The 16,602-nt window shown below is 38.9% G+C and overlaps 1 protein-coding gene across 15 annotated transcripts in view; it reads right to left on the minus strand.

The window, feature by feature from the left end:
* Positions 1-16,602, minus strand: part of nrxn3a (neurexin 3a) — a 217,158-nt gene that overhangs the window by 58,605 nt on the left and 141,951 nt on the right. For all 15 annotated transcript variants that reach the window (XM_030787596.1, XM_030787588.1, XM_030787573.1 and 12 more), the window contains one exon: positions 2,078-2,259. In XM_030787596.1, the coding sequence (XP_030643456.1) occupies positions 2,078-2,259 (182 nt within the window). The remainder of the gene's footprint in view (positions 1-2,077; positions 2,260-16,602) is intronic.

A 16,602-nucleotide genomic window follows, 5' to 3' on the forward strand; every position in this document is an offset into this window, starting at 1 on the left:
ATGAAACCAGTGAGCAGATGGAGACAGAAAGAAAAATCCCCAACTTCCCTACTCACAAAAAAAAGCCTCTCATTAAAATACAAGGTGACTCGTTTATGAGCCAATCTTGTTTGATGAGATGTAGTTTTTTTAAGCGGATTTGATAATATAATGCAAGCACTTAACAGAGAATTACAGTTTAATGTAACAGGCTATCCTGCAGCAAATCAGACCAAGTCAGCCAAACATTACTGAGAGTCAAATTAGACTGAAAACATGTCCCTTTTATACAACGGTATCAGATATGGGTGGTCTCTCTGAACACTGGTCATAGGTTTGGTATAAGTTAAAAGGACTTGTACATGAATACTTTAAATTTGAACAACAGAGATATACTCTCTCAGAGTTCAGGATCTCATATTGTAAGTATGAGATAAAGACCCTTGCTGACATATGAAGCATGAAAACATTTCTTTTTGTCTTTAGACATAGTAGGTTTACAACTTTGACAGCTTCAATTTCATGAGTGCTAAACTAGTTACGAGATGACTGTCTCCTTATAGTGAAATAAAACATAATTTTGGATGTATTCTTATCACTGGTGGTGAAAACACTGTCCATTATTAACCAAAGGTAGTTACACTTGCCCCATCAAATATTTATGATAAAAAAAGTTACAACATCTTAAATGCTATAGACTGTAATTTGATCAAAATGAACAACTGGCCATTGTTGAACCAGAAAATATTTCTCCTCTTGGAGTATGTGGTATGGTGTAAAAGAATCGGTGACGACGCTCTATCTGTATGGCTGGGAAGAGTCTCTCATTAAGTTTGACACCTTTAAACACAATTCAAAAGATCAATTAAAAATCAAACCATGTGCCTCTCTTCACAGCACCTTCAGACATATCAGCATTCATAGATTAATTATTAATACGCCCCGGCAAGGGAGAGAGACAAGAGAAGGTTCACGGTCGTAAGAGAACGGTTGCCCCCTAGCTATGTGTACTCTGCGATGATGTGCTTTAGAACGTGCAGGGGTAGTGCTGCGAATGCTAAACGTCGTTTAAGTTCTGTTGACACTTCCTTCCTTCGTGTATGTGTGGAACTGAGGGAGCACATTGGGGAACTGTTACGGGGCTGGATTTTTTAATGAGGGAGGCCTGACTTGACACAATGTGAGCAGCAGAGTTATGTGATAGCCAAAGGGGCTTCCACACTGGCTCTGGCTGCGCTCTTGCCTGTCAAGATTCATCATTCAGTCTTACTAACGTGAATCAATTTGCTTTGATACAAATCTCATTTCTTTAAGCTATGATGGAGATTTAGTTCACAAATTAAAGACCTAATTAACTAAAGGTGTGCTGGCGTTTTAATACGTACAAAGCTGTGAGCACAAGCAAAGTATCATTTTTGCTGATTTTCTAACCTGGCATATGGCGTGTTTCTGATTTGAGTGAGCACTCAGATGACTAATGTCTTAGGTGCTCTAAGATTATTTTAATGGTCATGGTTATGGTAGCAAGAAGGGTATATTACTGTAATGAAGGAGGCTGGAACCAAGTTAAAAGAGCGTTCAACACAACACGTTTTTTTCTTTCAAATATATATACATAATACACACACACACACACACATACACACAAATATATATGTGTGTGTCTGTGCGTGTGTGTGTGGTCTCTCCACTTTGTTCTTTAGTGTCATGCAACTATAATGTTTCGGCATTGCAATTTGGAAAATGACTGATTTGCCTCCTTTATCAGAACCTCCTCTATTTCATCTTACATGAATGCCCTTCAGTTGAACTCATTGTGATCAGTCAACATATTCAGTACAAATGTCATTTAAAGAGTGTGTCAGTCACGTATATGAAATCATGGCTGTTATTGTCACACTTAGTAGCGATATCAAGCACATAGGGACTATTTTGACGTCTCTGGACAAGCAAATAAGCTGACATAAAAAGACATAAAACAAGGCATTTGAATAGATTCGAGGGGGCTCATAGCATCTGCAGATCAGCCCCATTCTCTCAGCAGTTGTTGTTTTGTGCAGACACAAAAGTCAGAAAGGGAAGAAGTATTTTGACTTACGATATGGAGCATGAGATAGTCTCCAAGGCCCGGGGCGCTGTCAATGCGGACAAGAATGCCATCTTTCAGTGATGTGCTGAAACCCACAGTCAGTCTGTCTGTGCGTGTGCTTGGTCTCTCATTAGCGGGCCAGTTGAATGTAATCAGGCCACCTCCCTTCCCAAAGATATAAGTTGTCCCAGCTGTAAAGAGAAGAAAAGGACAAATCAGGCAATGTGAGAAGACACTGTCCCAATATATAACAGGGGAAGACGGTACTGAGTAATATGGTTAAATCTTATTACTCTGCCTGTACTACTGAGAGCATGAAAAACAAATATTTTTTTTTGAAAAATCAATAACATGAAATCAACACACTGTATCATTTCTACTGCCTACATATTCTCAAGACCCCGGATATGTATTTCAATACAACAAAATATGTAACAAACCATTTCGGTAACAGAGGGTGGGAAATATCATCCAGGCTGTAAATGAGCTACAGCTATCCAAAGCCGTCCTAGGAAAAATAGCTCCTTCATACATTGTCATACATGTTAAAATATGAACATTGGGTAGACTAGCAAAAATGAAACAAAATGCTCCTTGTTTATTGTATCTATGGTATAGAATGCTGTTTCAGAGAAGGAAACTGATAAATAGTATACAAGTACTGGAAACTACCTTTTACAGATGAGAAAGAACAATGGCTTATTTCAGGTTTTATCTGCAACTACTGCTCAGCAAGGTCTTACATTAAAGACTCTGTTATGACAAGAATGTCGACACAGCATTAAAATTGGCCAAAGTTTAGGCAAGTGGGCCAAGGACTTTGAAAATAATTCTGGAAGTTTTAAGTTTCTGTCTGCACTTCTCCCTTGCACCTTCCGGTACCCCTGATTGGAGGTTTAACATGAATAATGTCTGCACCTAGGTCAGATAAGTCATAATTCTTTGGGCAATATTCTCAAAAGAGCCTCCAAGAAAATGTTATGACCTATACCAGTTAAATATAACTCCTTCAAGGGAATAACAGTGAGGATTCTGATGAGTGAAATTTACAATTCTTATGCATTATACATGAAAAGACAAAAGTGCCGGCTTTAGCTCAGTCGGAGACTCTGGGATACTTCTGTAAGTTTAATTTGACAAGAACGTTCCTTTGTACTGGGCGACAACAAAATTGCTTCAGTGCACGGTGGCCAGGTTAGGTAAATTGAGACTTTATGAGCTTTTTAGTCTTAGCATAAAAACATAAAGAAGGAATTAAAGGCAGGTGAAAAAACGCTTTATCTCTTTTTTACTGCTTGACTGGTCCCCTCTGGATCAGCTACTTCAGCCCATGCTGCCATATGTGCTACAGGACTGGGAGACAGCTGGATATACTGCCCCCAACTCAGGTACCTTGTCAAGTAGAACATCTGGCCCCAAAACCTGGCATGCTCACTCACAAGACACTCCTAATGCCCACTGCAAGCGCACACACATGCACACGCACACGCACACGCACACGCACACGCACACAAACACGCACACAAACACACACACACACACACACTGTTTATTTTGTATTTCACAGGTGTTGTTTTACAGGGACACATACTACAGGGGTGCACCCTACAGAGACACAAACATATGTAATGTGTATTTGAATTTTAAGATTGCTGCAACAAGAATCAGATACTCAAAATGTATCATAACTGTTTGAATTTATCCTCATTTCCTCCTGAAATTGAGATGCACAGTTACCATGAAGACTCTTCCCATTACCCAGAAATCTCATGGCTGAGGCTAGCACGAGGTTCCCTCACTACATATGAAGCTGACCTAAAACTCTCCACTGGCTGTGCTATTCACAGGCTAAACATTTTGTTTTGGATATAAATAACTACACTAACTAAACAAGCATACATAATAGTCTACATATGGTACACCAGACTTCAAAGAATTATATTAACTTTCCGTTAAATGAACTTAATGAACTCCCCACTTTAGCAAATTGTTATTTATTGTAACAAAGCCACTACACAGCTATAGCTTGGACCGAAATCTTGTGTCTGTAGACCAAACCTCAATATATACGTTTTATCAAAACCTTTAAAATGTTCACCATTTCACAGTGAAAGAGCGTTTGAAAACAAGGAAAAGAAACACATTCAGCATTTCAAGAAACAGCACTTCTGTAAAGTGTAAAGTCACCATTTGCCCTTCCTCCAAAAGCACTTTAGGAGTTACCATTCATCTGTGTGACATTAAGGTGTTCTATCATTACGTTTTTATGCTGAAAAAGAAATGACAGTAAGGCTTTTAACACAATTAAAAATGTGAAGCGTGCCCTTCCTTTGCGCATATTGATGAGCATTATGCATATTTTCACAATGCATTACAGATTCAGGAGTGAAGGAATAATGTAGCGGAACGTTTTGAGAAGGAGAGAAGGCATCAACAGGTTATACAAAAGCAGTGTCTATAATAAGATGTTGCACTTTTAATCAATTATCCTGCTAGGCTTGAACAAAACCTGCTAATGGTAATCTCGTCTTGATAAGCATTCAAATGAAGTCAGTTCTCAGACACCTAGAGGTGCCTGACAAAGTAAGTCGAGCATTTAAAAAAAAGAATATCTTAAGGATACTGGGTTTTATTTAAGGTTTCAAGAACTTAACTTGAATGTGCTTCAAGGTCAAAATGTTCCGCTCGTGAAAAAGTCAAAACCGTAACATTGTAAAGACATTTTTAAGTGTTAATATAATTTAATATAACCTTCTCTTGAACTGTGCTACACTTCTTAGAAAAAAAAATCATTAACAAGGCATTATGAGCTGATTAAAGAGAAACCTTTCTTATATAGTGTACTGTCGGCAAAACTGATGTATCAGGACTAGCTCTAATTAATTATACTCAAACCACCACATAGAAATTTAGTGTACAACTGCTGTGGCTGAAACAGTCGCTTTACAAAAATATCTTTTAAAAGTAAAGTTATTAATTACGAACAAACAAAGGACTGTCTAATACATTCACCGCTCTGTGTCAACACTGGTTCATGTACATACATATGCATGCCACGCAGGTATGAGAAAGATAGAGGTAAAATCAACAGAAGATAGCTACAAATGCAGCATTGTATGCCACATAACCCATTGAACGAGGTTCACAGAACATCTTTCAGTCTCTAGTAAAAGTATGATTAAGCTGAAATGTTGAAACAAACAATATTTGCAGGGTGAGAATAAGAGAAACTATCGTACACAGTTTCATGTCAATTGCACCAGGCCTGTTACCGAGAAGGGTGTTCAAGAAAGCGGACGCCTCCCTTTGAAGTCCTTGAGTTGAGGCAAAAGTGTCAATCATAAAAGGTTAATGTGGCATATGCTTTGTACCTAAGACCCCTCTCCGTTCTCGGATTATTAAAACTGCTCTGGTATTTCCACCCAGACAATGAGCAGATCAGAGTGAAGCGAGATAAATGGAGAATGCTCACAGCCTTTAGTATGAGACGAGATGAGAAACAGGTAAGGGGTGGGAGAGAAGTCAAAAAATTATGCCACATTCATCAGCACCTTATATTGAAATTGAAATTCCTGAGTTGGTGTGAATTTGACTGACTCATCTATTCAACATTCCACACATGCTTTATTGATATTCTGTAGAAAAGAACTGTCAATAACAAGAGTGAGACTTCTCCCTTTGTATGTGAATGCAAGATGAGAGTTTCTTTGATCTTAACTAAATCAGATTTTTTCTTCCCATTTTCCCCCTTTGGTACACACGTACCGGCACAATTACACACGCACAATTACACACACACACACACACACACACGTGCGCGCGCGATACACATGCATTAATAACGTATGTGAAATAGGACGTTTTAGCCAGTCAGAGGCTGAACGTGATGATCTCAAGAGAGAGATTGCAGTATGGTGCTATTTTGTAAAGTGAGCATCTGGAGGTTTGAAATCTATCAGCTCAGCAATTGGGTTTCAACTCCTTGGATAAGAATGCGATTAGAGTGGGAATTTAGTGTGGGTAGGAGTCCTGTCTGCTAAGAAACATGGCTTAAGTTCTGCATGCCTTCACTGCACTTCAATCATTATGAATTTAAGTATCTAACGTGATTACAGAAAGACTGATATGAGAAATTCACATCATCCACTTACATTATCCCCATGTTTTCATGGGCTCTGACAATACTTAACAGAGATTAATGAGCAAGACCTACAGCATAACAGCATCACACCCACAGAACATCTGTAGCTTCTCTTAATACGATAAGGACTGAGACATATGGCAGAGAAGAAAAAATATGAAAGGCATTATGTCTTTCTTCCTGTTTACATAGCGGCATTTGGCTGGCAAAGGCGTCCTCATTGACACGACTCCTCGAAAAGCTCTCCTGCCTACTGTAGTTCTGATGGCTGAAAGTGATAGAAACGGAGATAGGAGTAGTGAAAGGACAGTGTGCTAGCAGATTTAACACTGAGGTAATATCAAATGTGTCAGCACACATAACATCAGGGAGAATGAGAATGGGATAAACTGCCTGGGCTGAGAGAGGAGATGGGATTTTGATAGAATGGGCTCTGTAGTCACCACTTCAGACCTTGGGAAAAAAAAAAGCCCATCATTTTTCCAAAAGCATAAAGGCAAAAGTTATTCAAAACATGTTTACCTAGTGGAGAGGAGGTCGTCCAGGCAAAATGAATAAAACACAGGCGCACTGAGGCCACACAGTTCTCCAGTCTTGTCTTTTCCAAATTCAATAGAGGTAATCATTTTTGCAAGGACTAGCACTCAAGAGTGTCATAGAACTGTCAAATAAATTCAGAAATATGGCCTGAAGTTAACAGTACCATCAATACAAAACAGCAAATAAAAATGCAAATGAACTGTGAGAGAAGTATAAAAGAAAAAAGAGTTCGAAGCTATTACGAAAAAAACACCGCTAGATGCACATATAGCCCCTGCTTTAAACATTCAAGCTCCAGTAGACATGGCTTCGCTTGGATTTTCATTTAGAAAATGCCAACACTTTTAATCAGAGAGCTATTACAGTTGAACAATAAACTTCTTGGGGCTAACACTGTTGTATTTAGGAAAATCAGAAACAGGAGTTGTCCGTCTGTAGCAATCAAAATCTAATGACTCTTTAAAATCAACAGGAGCAGCAGAACTAGAACAATATTGCAGTAAAGGGGTTGGCTATTATGGAGTTGGTAAAATACAGTCATTTCCGTTTGGAGTACCATGCAAAGACATTTGAAATGAACTATTCCCAAGTATTTGAAAGAGCAACAAATGAAAGTTAGGTCCTAGGTGATTACCTTTTTCATTATTTGGTTCAACATTTTGCCACCTCATCTTTACTAAAATGTCTGTTAGAATTTTTTAAACTCTTTTCTTTTTTTCCCACCCAGTCTAACAAGTCTCTTGAGTCCAGATTTTTGGTTTGAGTCCAAATGAGTTCATTTTTCTCAGGTTGGAATACAATGTAGATCCAAGATATCGCATTAATCTTTCAAGGCCGGTCAAAGCCCTGGCTGGAGATGGAATCAATTTCCAAAACGACTCACACAAAGAAAGGATATGTGCTTATATTTATAACATAAATTTACATAATGCGCATACCAGCTAAGTATCAAAAGCGTGAAAGCAGTAGTGCTATTAGAAGAGCTTTTTTAAATTCTCCAACAGGGATTCTACCATCCCCTTCTTTCTGCGCTCTTCCTACGCAGGCATCTTTAACACAGAAGAAGAGAGGCCAACGGGAGTCTGTAAGAACAGTGAGGGCACTGACATAGTCAGAGCTATGTGGTTAATGAGATGACTTAGAGGAGTACAGTCTCACCTCGGGAGAGAAATGAATACCAGACAGTCAGAACACTAGTGGTTTTGTCTTGATGGACTCTGATGGACTTCACATGGCTGGTGAGCTGTGGTACCGCCTTTGCAGACAAGGCAGTTTAATGACTTTAAAAACCCATTGACAATGGTTGCAACTATCATTAAATGTGAGGGGGACTCAAATTTGCAATAGGTCTCAGTTGCGGTAGTGGTAACAGCTGTGCATCTTTGTGAATGTTCCAGTTAACATTTATCACATCTTTGAAACTGGAAATCAAATGTCGGATTAGCAGAGCATGACACAAGAGCAAATATTATGCACTCCAGCTGTAAATAATTCTTTAACTGATCTGAAAACAGCATATAATCAATTTATCTGTATTGATGTAACAGTACAGATATACCATACGGTCTCGTTCACTAAAGATCTGAAAAATCAAACAGGGTATGACTAAATTTATCACTTATTTGGCACTATAAATGGAGTGATCATGAAGCCCATGTGCTGATTAAAACTGTGTTCACTTTGAATGATTGACTTAGATGACAAACACACACAAAGCCTCATCCATAATGTAATTGTCTTGTGGGTTCAGCTATCATGTTTTACATTTCAAAGTTCCCCAACGTTTCGTAAACACCGCAAGAATTGCAAGCAGGAGTGGAATGCGTCTGTCTGAGCAAGCTGTCCCTGAATGATGAGTTCACTGTGCCCGTGAAAAGGAGTGATGCTTCTCAATGTTTCCTCCAAATAACTGTCAAGTAGTATTTCATGGCTGGGTTTTCATTTAGATGTAATCCATCTTTTAAGGAGACAGTGCTCATCTTGTGTGAATAATCCTTAACTGTGTGCTACACAAAGGAAAAAAAAAACAACAAAAGGAAATAATCTTAACCACAGAAAAATGATTGACGACTTTCCTTTAAACAGAAAGTATCAGCAGCATTTTTCACACAGTTTTTCTTCATTGATATAAGATGTTTTTTTTATAATAGTGCCCATCTCTAAAAACAGGAAGAGTTTTCTATTCTTCTCACACATCTTTTATCATGTTACAAGTAACAACATGCTAGTAAGTTAAAATGGCTGTTTGCTAATTTCAGTCGGGTTCATTTAGTTTCCACTGTTCATTTAGTTTTTTTTTCTGGGTTAAGCGCCTTCCTCAGGGCCACACTGAGCTGTCATCCATGGGATTTTAAACCGCAGTCCTGAACCTATGATGTTCTGTAAGCGTAATGCTTTTTAAGGTGAAATGTTCTGCTCTTTAAGCAGTGTAAAAATCCATGGTCAGTGGTGACATTTCAGTACATTCTTGTGCACACAACAAGAACACAAATAGTATTTTTCCCCCATTCTGTTTTTGCGCAAAACTGTATCCTTTGGACAGTTGGCCATTATTTCTTCACTGTCTCTATTCATACAACAGTCTCACATCAAAACAAATTATACAACACATCCTACTGTTTGGCAAATTGCAGGATGTTCTGTATAGATGTTTCTGGAGCAAACTCGTTAAATCAAGTCAGAATTACACAGTGAGAAGTATGACATCATGGACTAAGACTACTTTTAAATGACATTCAAGGATGCCATGCATGGTGTAGTCTAATAAATCACACTCTAAGACTGAACAAAATCAAATATGACTTCAACTTTTTAGCTTACTTATACCATATGAGGTCTTACAATTTCCCAATAAATTTTAAAAAGCAATCTAATATGCTTAAGACCCTTACCTGAACTTACTGAATCTTCAGCTTTACATAACCTTTCGTCAAATAACATCACAACAAATGGTCATGGCCTCCAATAGTCTCTATTTAATGTGCAATAAATCTTGGTTATTCTGCCTTTTCACTCCATAAGAGGCACTGAAACAAACTTGGTGCCCTTTGTTGTCATGACAACATCCTCTCTGATGTATACAGGTTGCAGGAATATTATACAGTTGTCATGGGAAAACTTCATAAAGTTTACGATCAGACGGGCTTGGTCCCTCTGGTCTCGCTGTCTGATGATATGAGAGCTAACCTCACTTCCTCTTCTTTATGGTTCTCATTTAAGGTGCTCTTACAGGCTGGAGAATTTGTCCCAACAAGTATAAACTTTAATTGTGACTTTGAGCTTATGGCATCTTTTGAGAGAGAGAGAGAGAATGATCCACAGAGGTTAATGGGCAAACAGAAATATTCTTGTCCAGGTGAACATATCTTGCGGCCCCTCATAGTTGTCATGCCAATTGCGGCACTGTATTGTATGGCAGCAGGTGTTACCCAATTAAATGAGAGTAAATGAGCTCATGTTCTACATTTGCTGGCTTATCTTTCTGAAGTGAATGGCTCACCCCTGCCTGAGATAGACATCCATAGATGCAAGATTGCATCTGAAAGAATGACAATGAATGACTGACCACAATAACAATTTGAGCAAAACCTCTGTGTTTGGGACACATGTCTTTTCACTGTAGTCATGACTCGCTGTATTGACCGAATGTCCTTTTGCCTACATAAAGTCACAGAAAATGGTGATAATATTTGGTGATAATAACTGAACAAAACTGGATACAATATCTCCTTAAAAATAGATAATAATGTAAATGGTAACAACAATGTACCATCCTCTCATGCAATTAAACCCTGCTGTGTTAGGTATTATTAAAAAATGTTCTCTAACCATAAGACTCCAGGACTATCAATCTCTCCTGATGCTAAATTTTAAAATAAGCAAAGTTTGAACACTATAGGCACTGAAATGTACATTTGTCAGTGATACGAAGCTACTCTCATAGACAGAAACTCCAGTTCTCTCTGGAGTAAAGCTAGATGAGAGGTTTATGAAACAAAATTGTGTTCATCACATATCTGGAGAATGTTTTTCTTTTTTTTCCCCCACTGTCTAGCCATGCTTAATAACTAATTTCATTATAACAGAGCTTTGTGACTCTCCATTCAGCAGTGACTCGGGCTTTGTCTATGCTGCGTGGTGTGCTTCTTATTGTGACATTGTGCAAAAGCTGCCAACAAACAAAGGAGAGAATTGTCAGAGGTAAAATAAACATAACTGACATATAGGGTCATCTGGAAAGTAACGGTAACCAACAAAAATCCATAACAATTTTTTGTAAAATAAGCACAAAATCTGGGGCACAGAAAGAAAATAATGATCTGATGACCTAGAGAAAGCCAATGGAAGCCGTCAACTCACACTTACAGCTCCCAGGTGTGAAATACAGTGGCGCATATATTAGAAGCCATTTTGTGTAATTCAGTATGTTTGTAAGTTACTCTGCATGACAGAATTGCAGCCAAGATATACAAAAGTGTTTTATTCGCCTGGGTTACCCCATGGTTTAAAGTGATGTTCCCCCCATTCCAAGGCCAAAATACCTCCCTACACACTATTAAATGAATTCAGCAGTGGTTTTTGGCAGTTTTAAGAGAGAAGTCAAACACCTTCAGTGGCCTCCCTAATCACCAGATCAAGTACCATAAGTGTGGAGCGGGTTTTCAACTCCATCTCCTTTCTGAAAAACGTTAACAATATCCAGTGGAGGTAACCTGTGTTACAAGAGTGTCCAGCTTGTATAATAATTCCATTAACTATTCATGTTCTTCATAATTGTATTTCTTCCTATTCAGTGTTTTTGAAAAGTACAAATAGAGCAAGGAAGTTAGCTAGACCAACGTAGTCAATCCTAGTTTAGGATTAAACAACACGAAAAACAACGGAAGTGCAATACCTCGATTACATTTTTTAAACGGCCAAAAAGAGACAGACTCCAAAATCCCATGCAAAACATATGCACTATCTGTGACGGTGAATTTTAAGTCAGGTGAGATTATGACATTGAAAAAAAAAAAAAAAACAGTTTTGGGAGTTTTTGGGTATTTAGGTGTTTGGTGTTAAAAACTGTCAGAACTTTGGAAGGGAGAAGGGGATGCGAGGGTGAAGGAGCAGGTGCACATCTCTAACAGTTTCATTTTCTCCTCTCATCTGTGGGCCAGGCATGCGGAATGGAACGTGCCAGGGCTGTTATCGCATCAGCTCCCTGAACACCAAACACAGAGAGGAGGCCAGGGGAGGCTCTGCGTGGGAACCCCTGATAGCACCTCCCTGTTTTCTCACTTCTCTTCCTTCACAACAATAGCTTTGCTGCTGCAGACGTTGCACACAACACCTGCGTGCGTGCGTGCGTGCGCGCGCGCCTGTGTGTGTGTTAGTCTGTGTGTATGTCTCTGTTCTTTTTTTTCTCTCTTTTCATTTATTCCACAGCATTATTTTCCCCTCTCTTTTTTTTTCTCTCTCTCTGTTGCTAGTCACTTTGCTAAACCCAGCTCCCTTTGAAGACATACTTAGTCAAAAGGGATAAAACATTATAGAGAGAAAGGTTGGCAGTCTGCAATGGGAGATGAAAGTCTGCCCAAATATTGCATTTTCTAGAGGGAATGCACAGCACAACAACACATATATACAGAATTAATAACTACAGAAAATATGATTTGTCTCCTAGTAACAGTGCCGCTGAACTGAGGTGGCAGTTTACTGCTCAGTTAGTGTACGTGTTTTGAAAAGTACGTCTGTCGGAAGAGAAAGGCCACTAAAAAGGACAGCAGCGCTGACTGCATTATCATAAGAGGTACACTTAGATCCTTACTCCAAAGTTAATAAATCAATCAATCAGAGGCACTGACAAGGACTGGTGGATGGTCTCATTAGATCTTGCTGCTTTTGGCCAAGTGGCAGGATGGAGATAAATGGGGGTGCTTTTGTGTGAGGCGGGTGGGCCGGGAGGGGAAGGCTACGTGCGCGCTGCCAAGCATGAAGAGCTGTCACTGTGCATTCGGATTGTGGCACTGCTGATTTTACACCTGGTTGACCGTGTTTGCGCCAGTCAGGTGCCCTTACGTGGCGCGTACGCTGACACAGAGCCAGGGCGGCGATGGCGCGGCCAGGCCAGACGCGTCCGCTGGCACACTGCGGGTTTTACAGGACGGATCGCGAAGAGCGTCGCGTCAGATTCTGCACGCAAAAAAAAAAAAAAAAAAAAAAAAAACCCATGCAGACACACAAGGATGCACACAGACGCATACAACGACACGAGGAGAAGTTATGATTTGTTTGTTATGATTTTATGCCCTTCCTCCACAAGCCTTCATTAAAGGCAACTAAAGTGGATATTTCGTTCCTCCTCCTGGGTAGAGCTGTTCATGAAGATTAATTTTAGCTGAGAAAACTGTACGTGTAAACAGAATATTCTCAGCATGGAACTTGCCTTTTTTTTCCAACAAAGGTGTCAGTTTCGATATTTGTTCCACTTGAAAGTGTGATTATATCACACGTGGAATATCAATGAGAACAACAGACTATTTATAATATCAACAATAAAACACCACAATGATTTTGTTTTTTTTTTCATCTGAGCTCTTCAAGAATAAATTCTTTATGTTTTATCACCTCACATCCTGTAAATTTATTTGCTTTGCTTTAATCTATTTCTATAGATTGCAGACTCAACAGCAAGCCAATATACTTAAAAATAAGTCTTTTTTGTTGTTGTTTTTACTCCAAAAATACCACAAGAATTACTGAATACATTAGAGGAAAAAAAGGTGAGAGAGAGGAATAAAAGCATCTAAAACTACAACACTATAAATGTGCCTGACCAGTGACATTCTCACTGAAACGCAAAATGTATATAATTTATTCAGGATTACAGCATTGTCCGTTACTCTGCCCCCATGAGTTTCTTTCAAGTGAAAATCTTCAGTATATCTTAAAGTGCCACTGAAGCATTCAATGTCTAAAAGCAGTCTACAACAGCAGTAAACACACATTACCATCCGACTAAAGCTTATGCTAGAGATACAGACTGTCCTAAATCACAGTATCTTAGACTCTAAGAATATCATATATTTTCTCATTAAAGTACTGTTTGATGGAGCACCACAGAAGACAATTTGGCAGCATAGAGTATGCGCTTCATTCAAAAGTAACTAAAAAAGCAGGAATTAAGCAAGAGAGCGTTATGAGTCAGAGTGCTTTGTGTTTTACATCATTAATGGATAAGCTCTCAGTTGGATCTCAGGACAGATAAAGATTAGAGAAAAATCTTGCCATCCTAAAATAAAGCAAAAGAAAAAGTTATTTGTAGAAGTACAGCAAAAGCTGGAAATATATAAGAAAACCGGTTCTAAACGTCTTTACCTCAAGCTACTACACCGAACAGCAGATAAGTACAACGTGGGGGAAAGCAAAATATCAAAGCCAAAGAAATTAGAATAGAAAAATGCAATTAGTCATTCAATTAAAGTGTGCTCATTTGTGAAATAATTAATGAATAAAAGTTATCAGAAGTTATCAGACAAGATCAAAAGAGAAATTCCTACCAAAAACAATGCCAGTACAAACTTTGTGATGAAAAAGTGCTGAAGTGGTCAAGAAGTGAAAGCAAATATACTTTCCTTGTTTACTTTTTAAAATTAAGCCTAATGAAAACATAATGTAAAGCTTTTTTTTTTTTTGTTTTGTTTTTTTCAATTGTTCAAGTAACTTCTGCAACTTACAGATAAAATAAAGTGTGTAATGAATTTCAGCCTTACATATTCACTTGCCTTTCACTGAATGTTCCCCCAAAGACAGTCACTAAAGTGCTGAAGTTTCACACAAAGCACAGAACAGCAAAAACTTTGTGAAACTGAGTCCCAGTATCAAATACACTAGTTCCAGAGTCCTCTGTAAAAAAAAAAATGAAATGAAAAGAAGATAACATTTCATAAAACTTGCTTTAAAAAAAAAAAAGTCACAATAGAGGGCCCGGTGAACGAGGCCAAAATCTTTCCTCACTTCTGCTTACAGTGCAGCACCCCTTAAATTTTGAGCATTCAGCTAAAACCCTTCAAATTTGATCTTCCCAACCAACAGACTATATTTCACATATAAAGTGCTTTGTCACTGATGCATCTTCATTGTTTAAAAGGCATTGTGATGAGTTATTCGGACAGCTACGTTAATACATGCTCAAGGTTATCAAAAGGAGAGTGATCCGTCTAATGAGGAAACGTTTTCTCATCGTTGGTTGATGCCCTGCATGGGACAAACAAAGACATACAATGCTACTGGATAAATCAATATCTCAGTGAGTCATGCTGTGATGTAGCACTGCATCCCAAGAAATGATTGCTCTCAAGTGAGAGATGTGTTTGATGTGAAGGGCCACAGCTAGGAGGAGAACGTGTCTATCTTTGCCTGAGATAGACGTTTTACTAACAATTACATCTTCTCAATGACTTCACTAGGCATTGAACGAGCCATAAATATATTGTTATCGACACAAGGCAGGGTAAGAAGTCTTATCATTCATCAGCGTAAATATTTGAGTAATTTCATTGTGTAGATGCTAGTGCAGAATCAGGAATGTAAGATAGACTAGTTAGTTTGTTGTTAACAGCTGGTTCCATAGCGATTCCAGTGTGGCCGTACGTCAGGGGATCTAACTCCTCTCACCAGCTGAAGATACCTTGTGTCTATCAGCCCGTCTCTCATTCTGCTCTGCTTTATGCCTGTCCGTTTCATCAGAGGACCTGTGCCAAAGCAGGGCTCCTGATTAAAATAGTTCAGTGGAAAGCCTGGGGGGGCTTTATGCTTCCATTTACAGAAGTTCATTCTCTTTGATGATAAAAATCTAATGTAACCTCTTTAATTCGTCAGTGTAGAAGACGGGAAGACGTCGACTGGCGTGCTCATTCCACCCCGGTGCTGCGGAGCAGCAAAAACGTCAGGGTGAAAAATGTAAAGTTATTCACGTTTCCCTACAGCTACGAACGCCATTATCCAAAAAAAAAAAAAAAAAAGGAACACACACACGCGCACACACACACACACACACACACAAACACACACCTTGAACGGCATGTTTCACAGTTAAATGTGAAGTGCTGCCTTTCCTCCCCGTGCTACTTTTTTCACTTTTCTATTGCATATGAGTGCCTTGGGCTATTAATGAAACTCCCATACAGTTTGGTTGGCATACTAATTTCATCCTCTTTAAAAATGCAACTCATAATCTTAAGTCCAAAATGTAAAAAATTCACTAAACACAAACTACACAAAGAATCCTTTACTGAGACAGTGTTTGTTCTACTGGCGTGTGAATTCACGGAAGAGTACATTTTTCTTTTTTCACATGTTAATGATTCAGAATGGTGAACCGCTCCTGGTTTAATTATGGAACACAGGTGGATTACAAAGCAAACTGTTGCTCAGAACATCAATGCGCAATAGGAGTTCACAGCAGTTGTACCACTATGGATCTTTATCTACGGACCCTTTAAATATGTAATATTTGAACAATGTTTTAAAGAACTAAGACTTTCCTGAATGCGCTCCCTTTCTGTGTCAAACTAAGCCTTTGGCTACACTTCAGTGATTAGCTTACGCTTAGCCATGTGCCTTCCCTCATCTCAGCTACATTTAGTGACCTTTTCGAGGGATCCCCTAAAGATTTCATCCAACCAAAGATCACAGCCTCCACACTGTGCCACTTACGATTTCACTTGTTCCACCGCTCAGTGAAATTTAGCTCACACGGTCGTAGCGAGCCTTCTCCTGGTGACCAAGTTTTGACAACGTCTCTCGGGCCAAACACGGTTGAGTGTGCTATTTTGCTTTTGTGTCAACGGAATCTAAGAATTGTATGAGC

The sequence above is a fragment of the Chanos chanos genome, chromosome 1 (assembly GCF_902362185.1).
Source record: "Chanos chanos chromosome 1, fChaCha1.1, whole genome shotgun sequence".
NCBI classification, from domain to species: domain Eukaryota; kingdom Metazoa; phylum Chordata; class Actinopteri; order Gonorynchiformes; family Chanidae; genus Chanos; species Chanos chanos.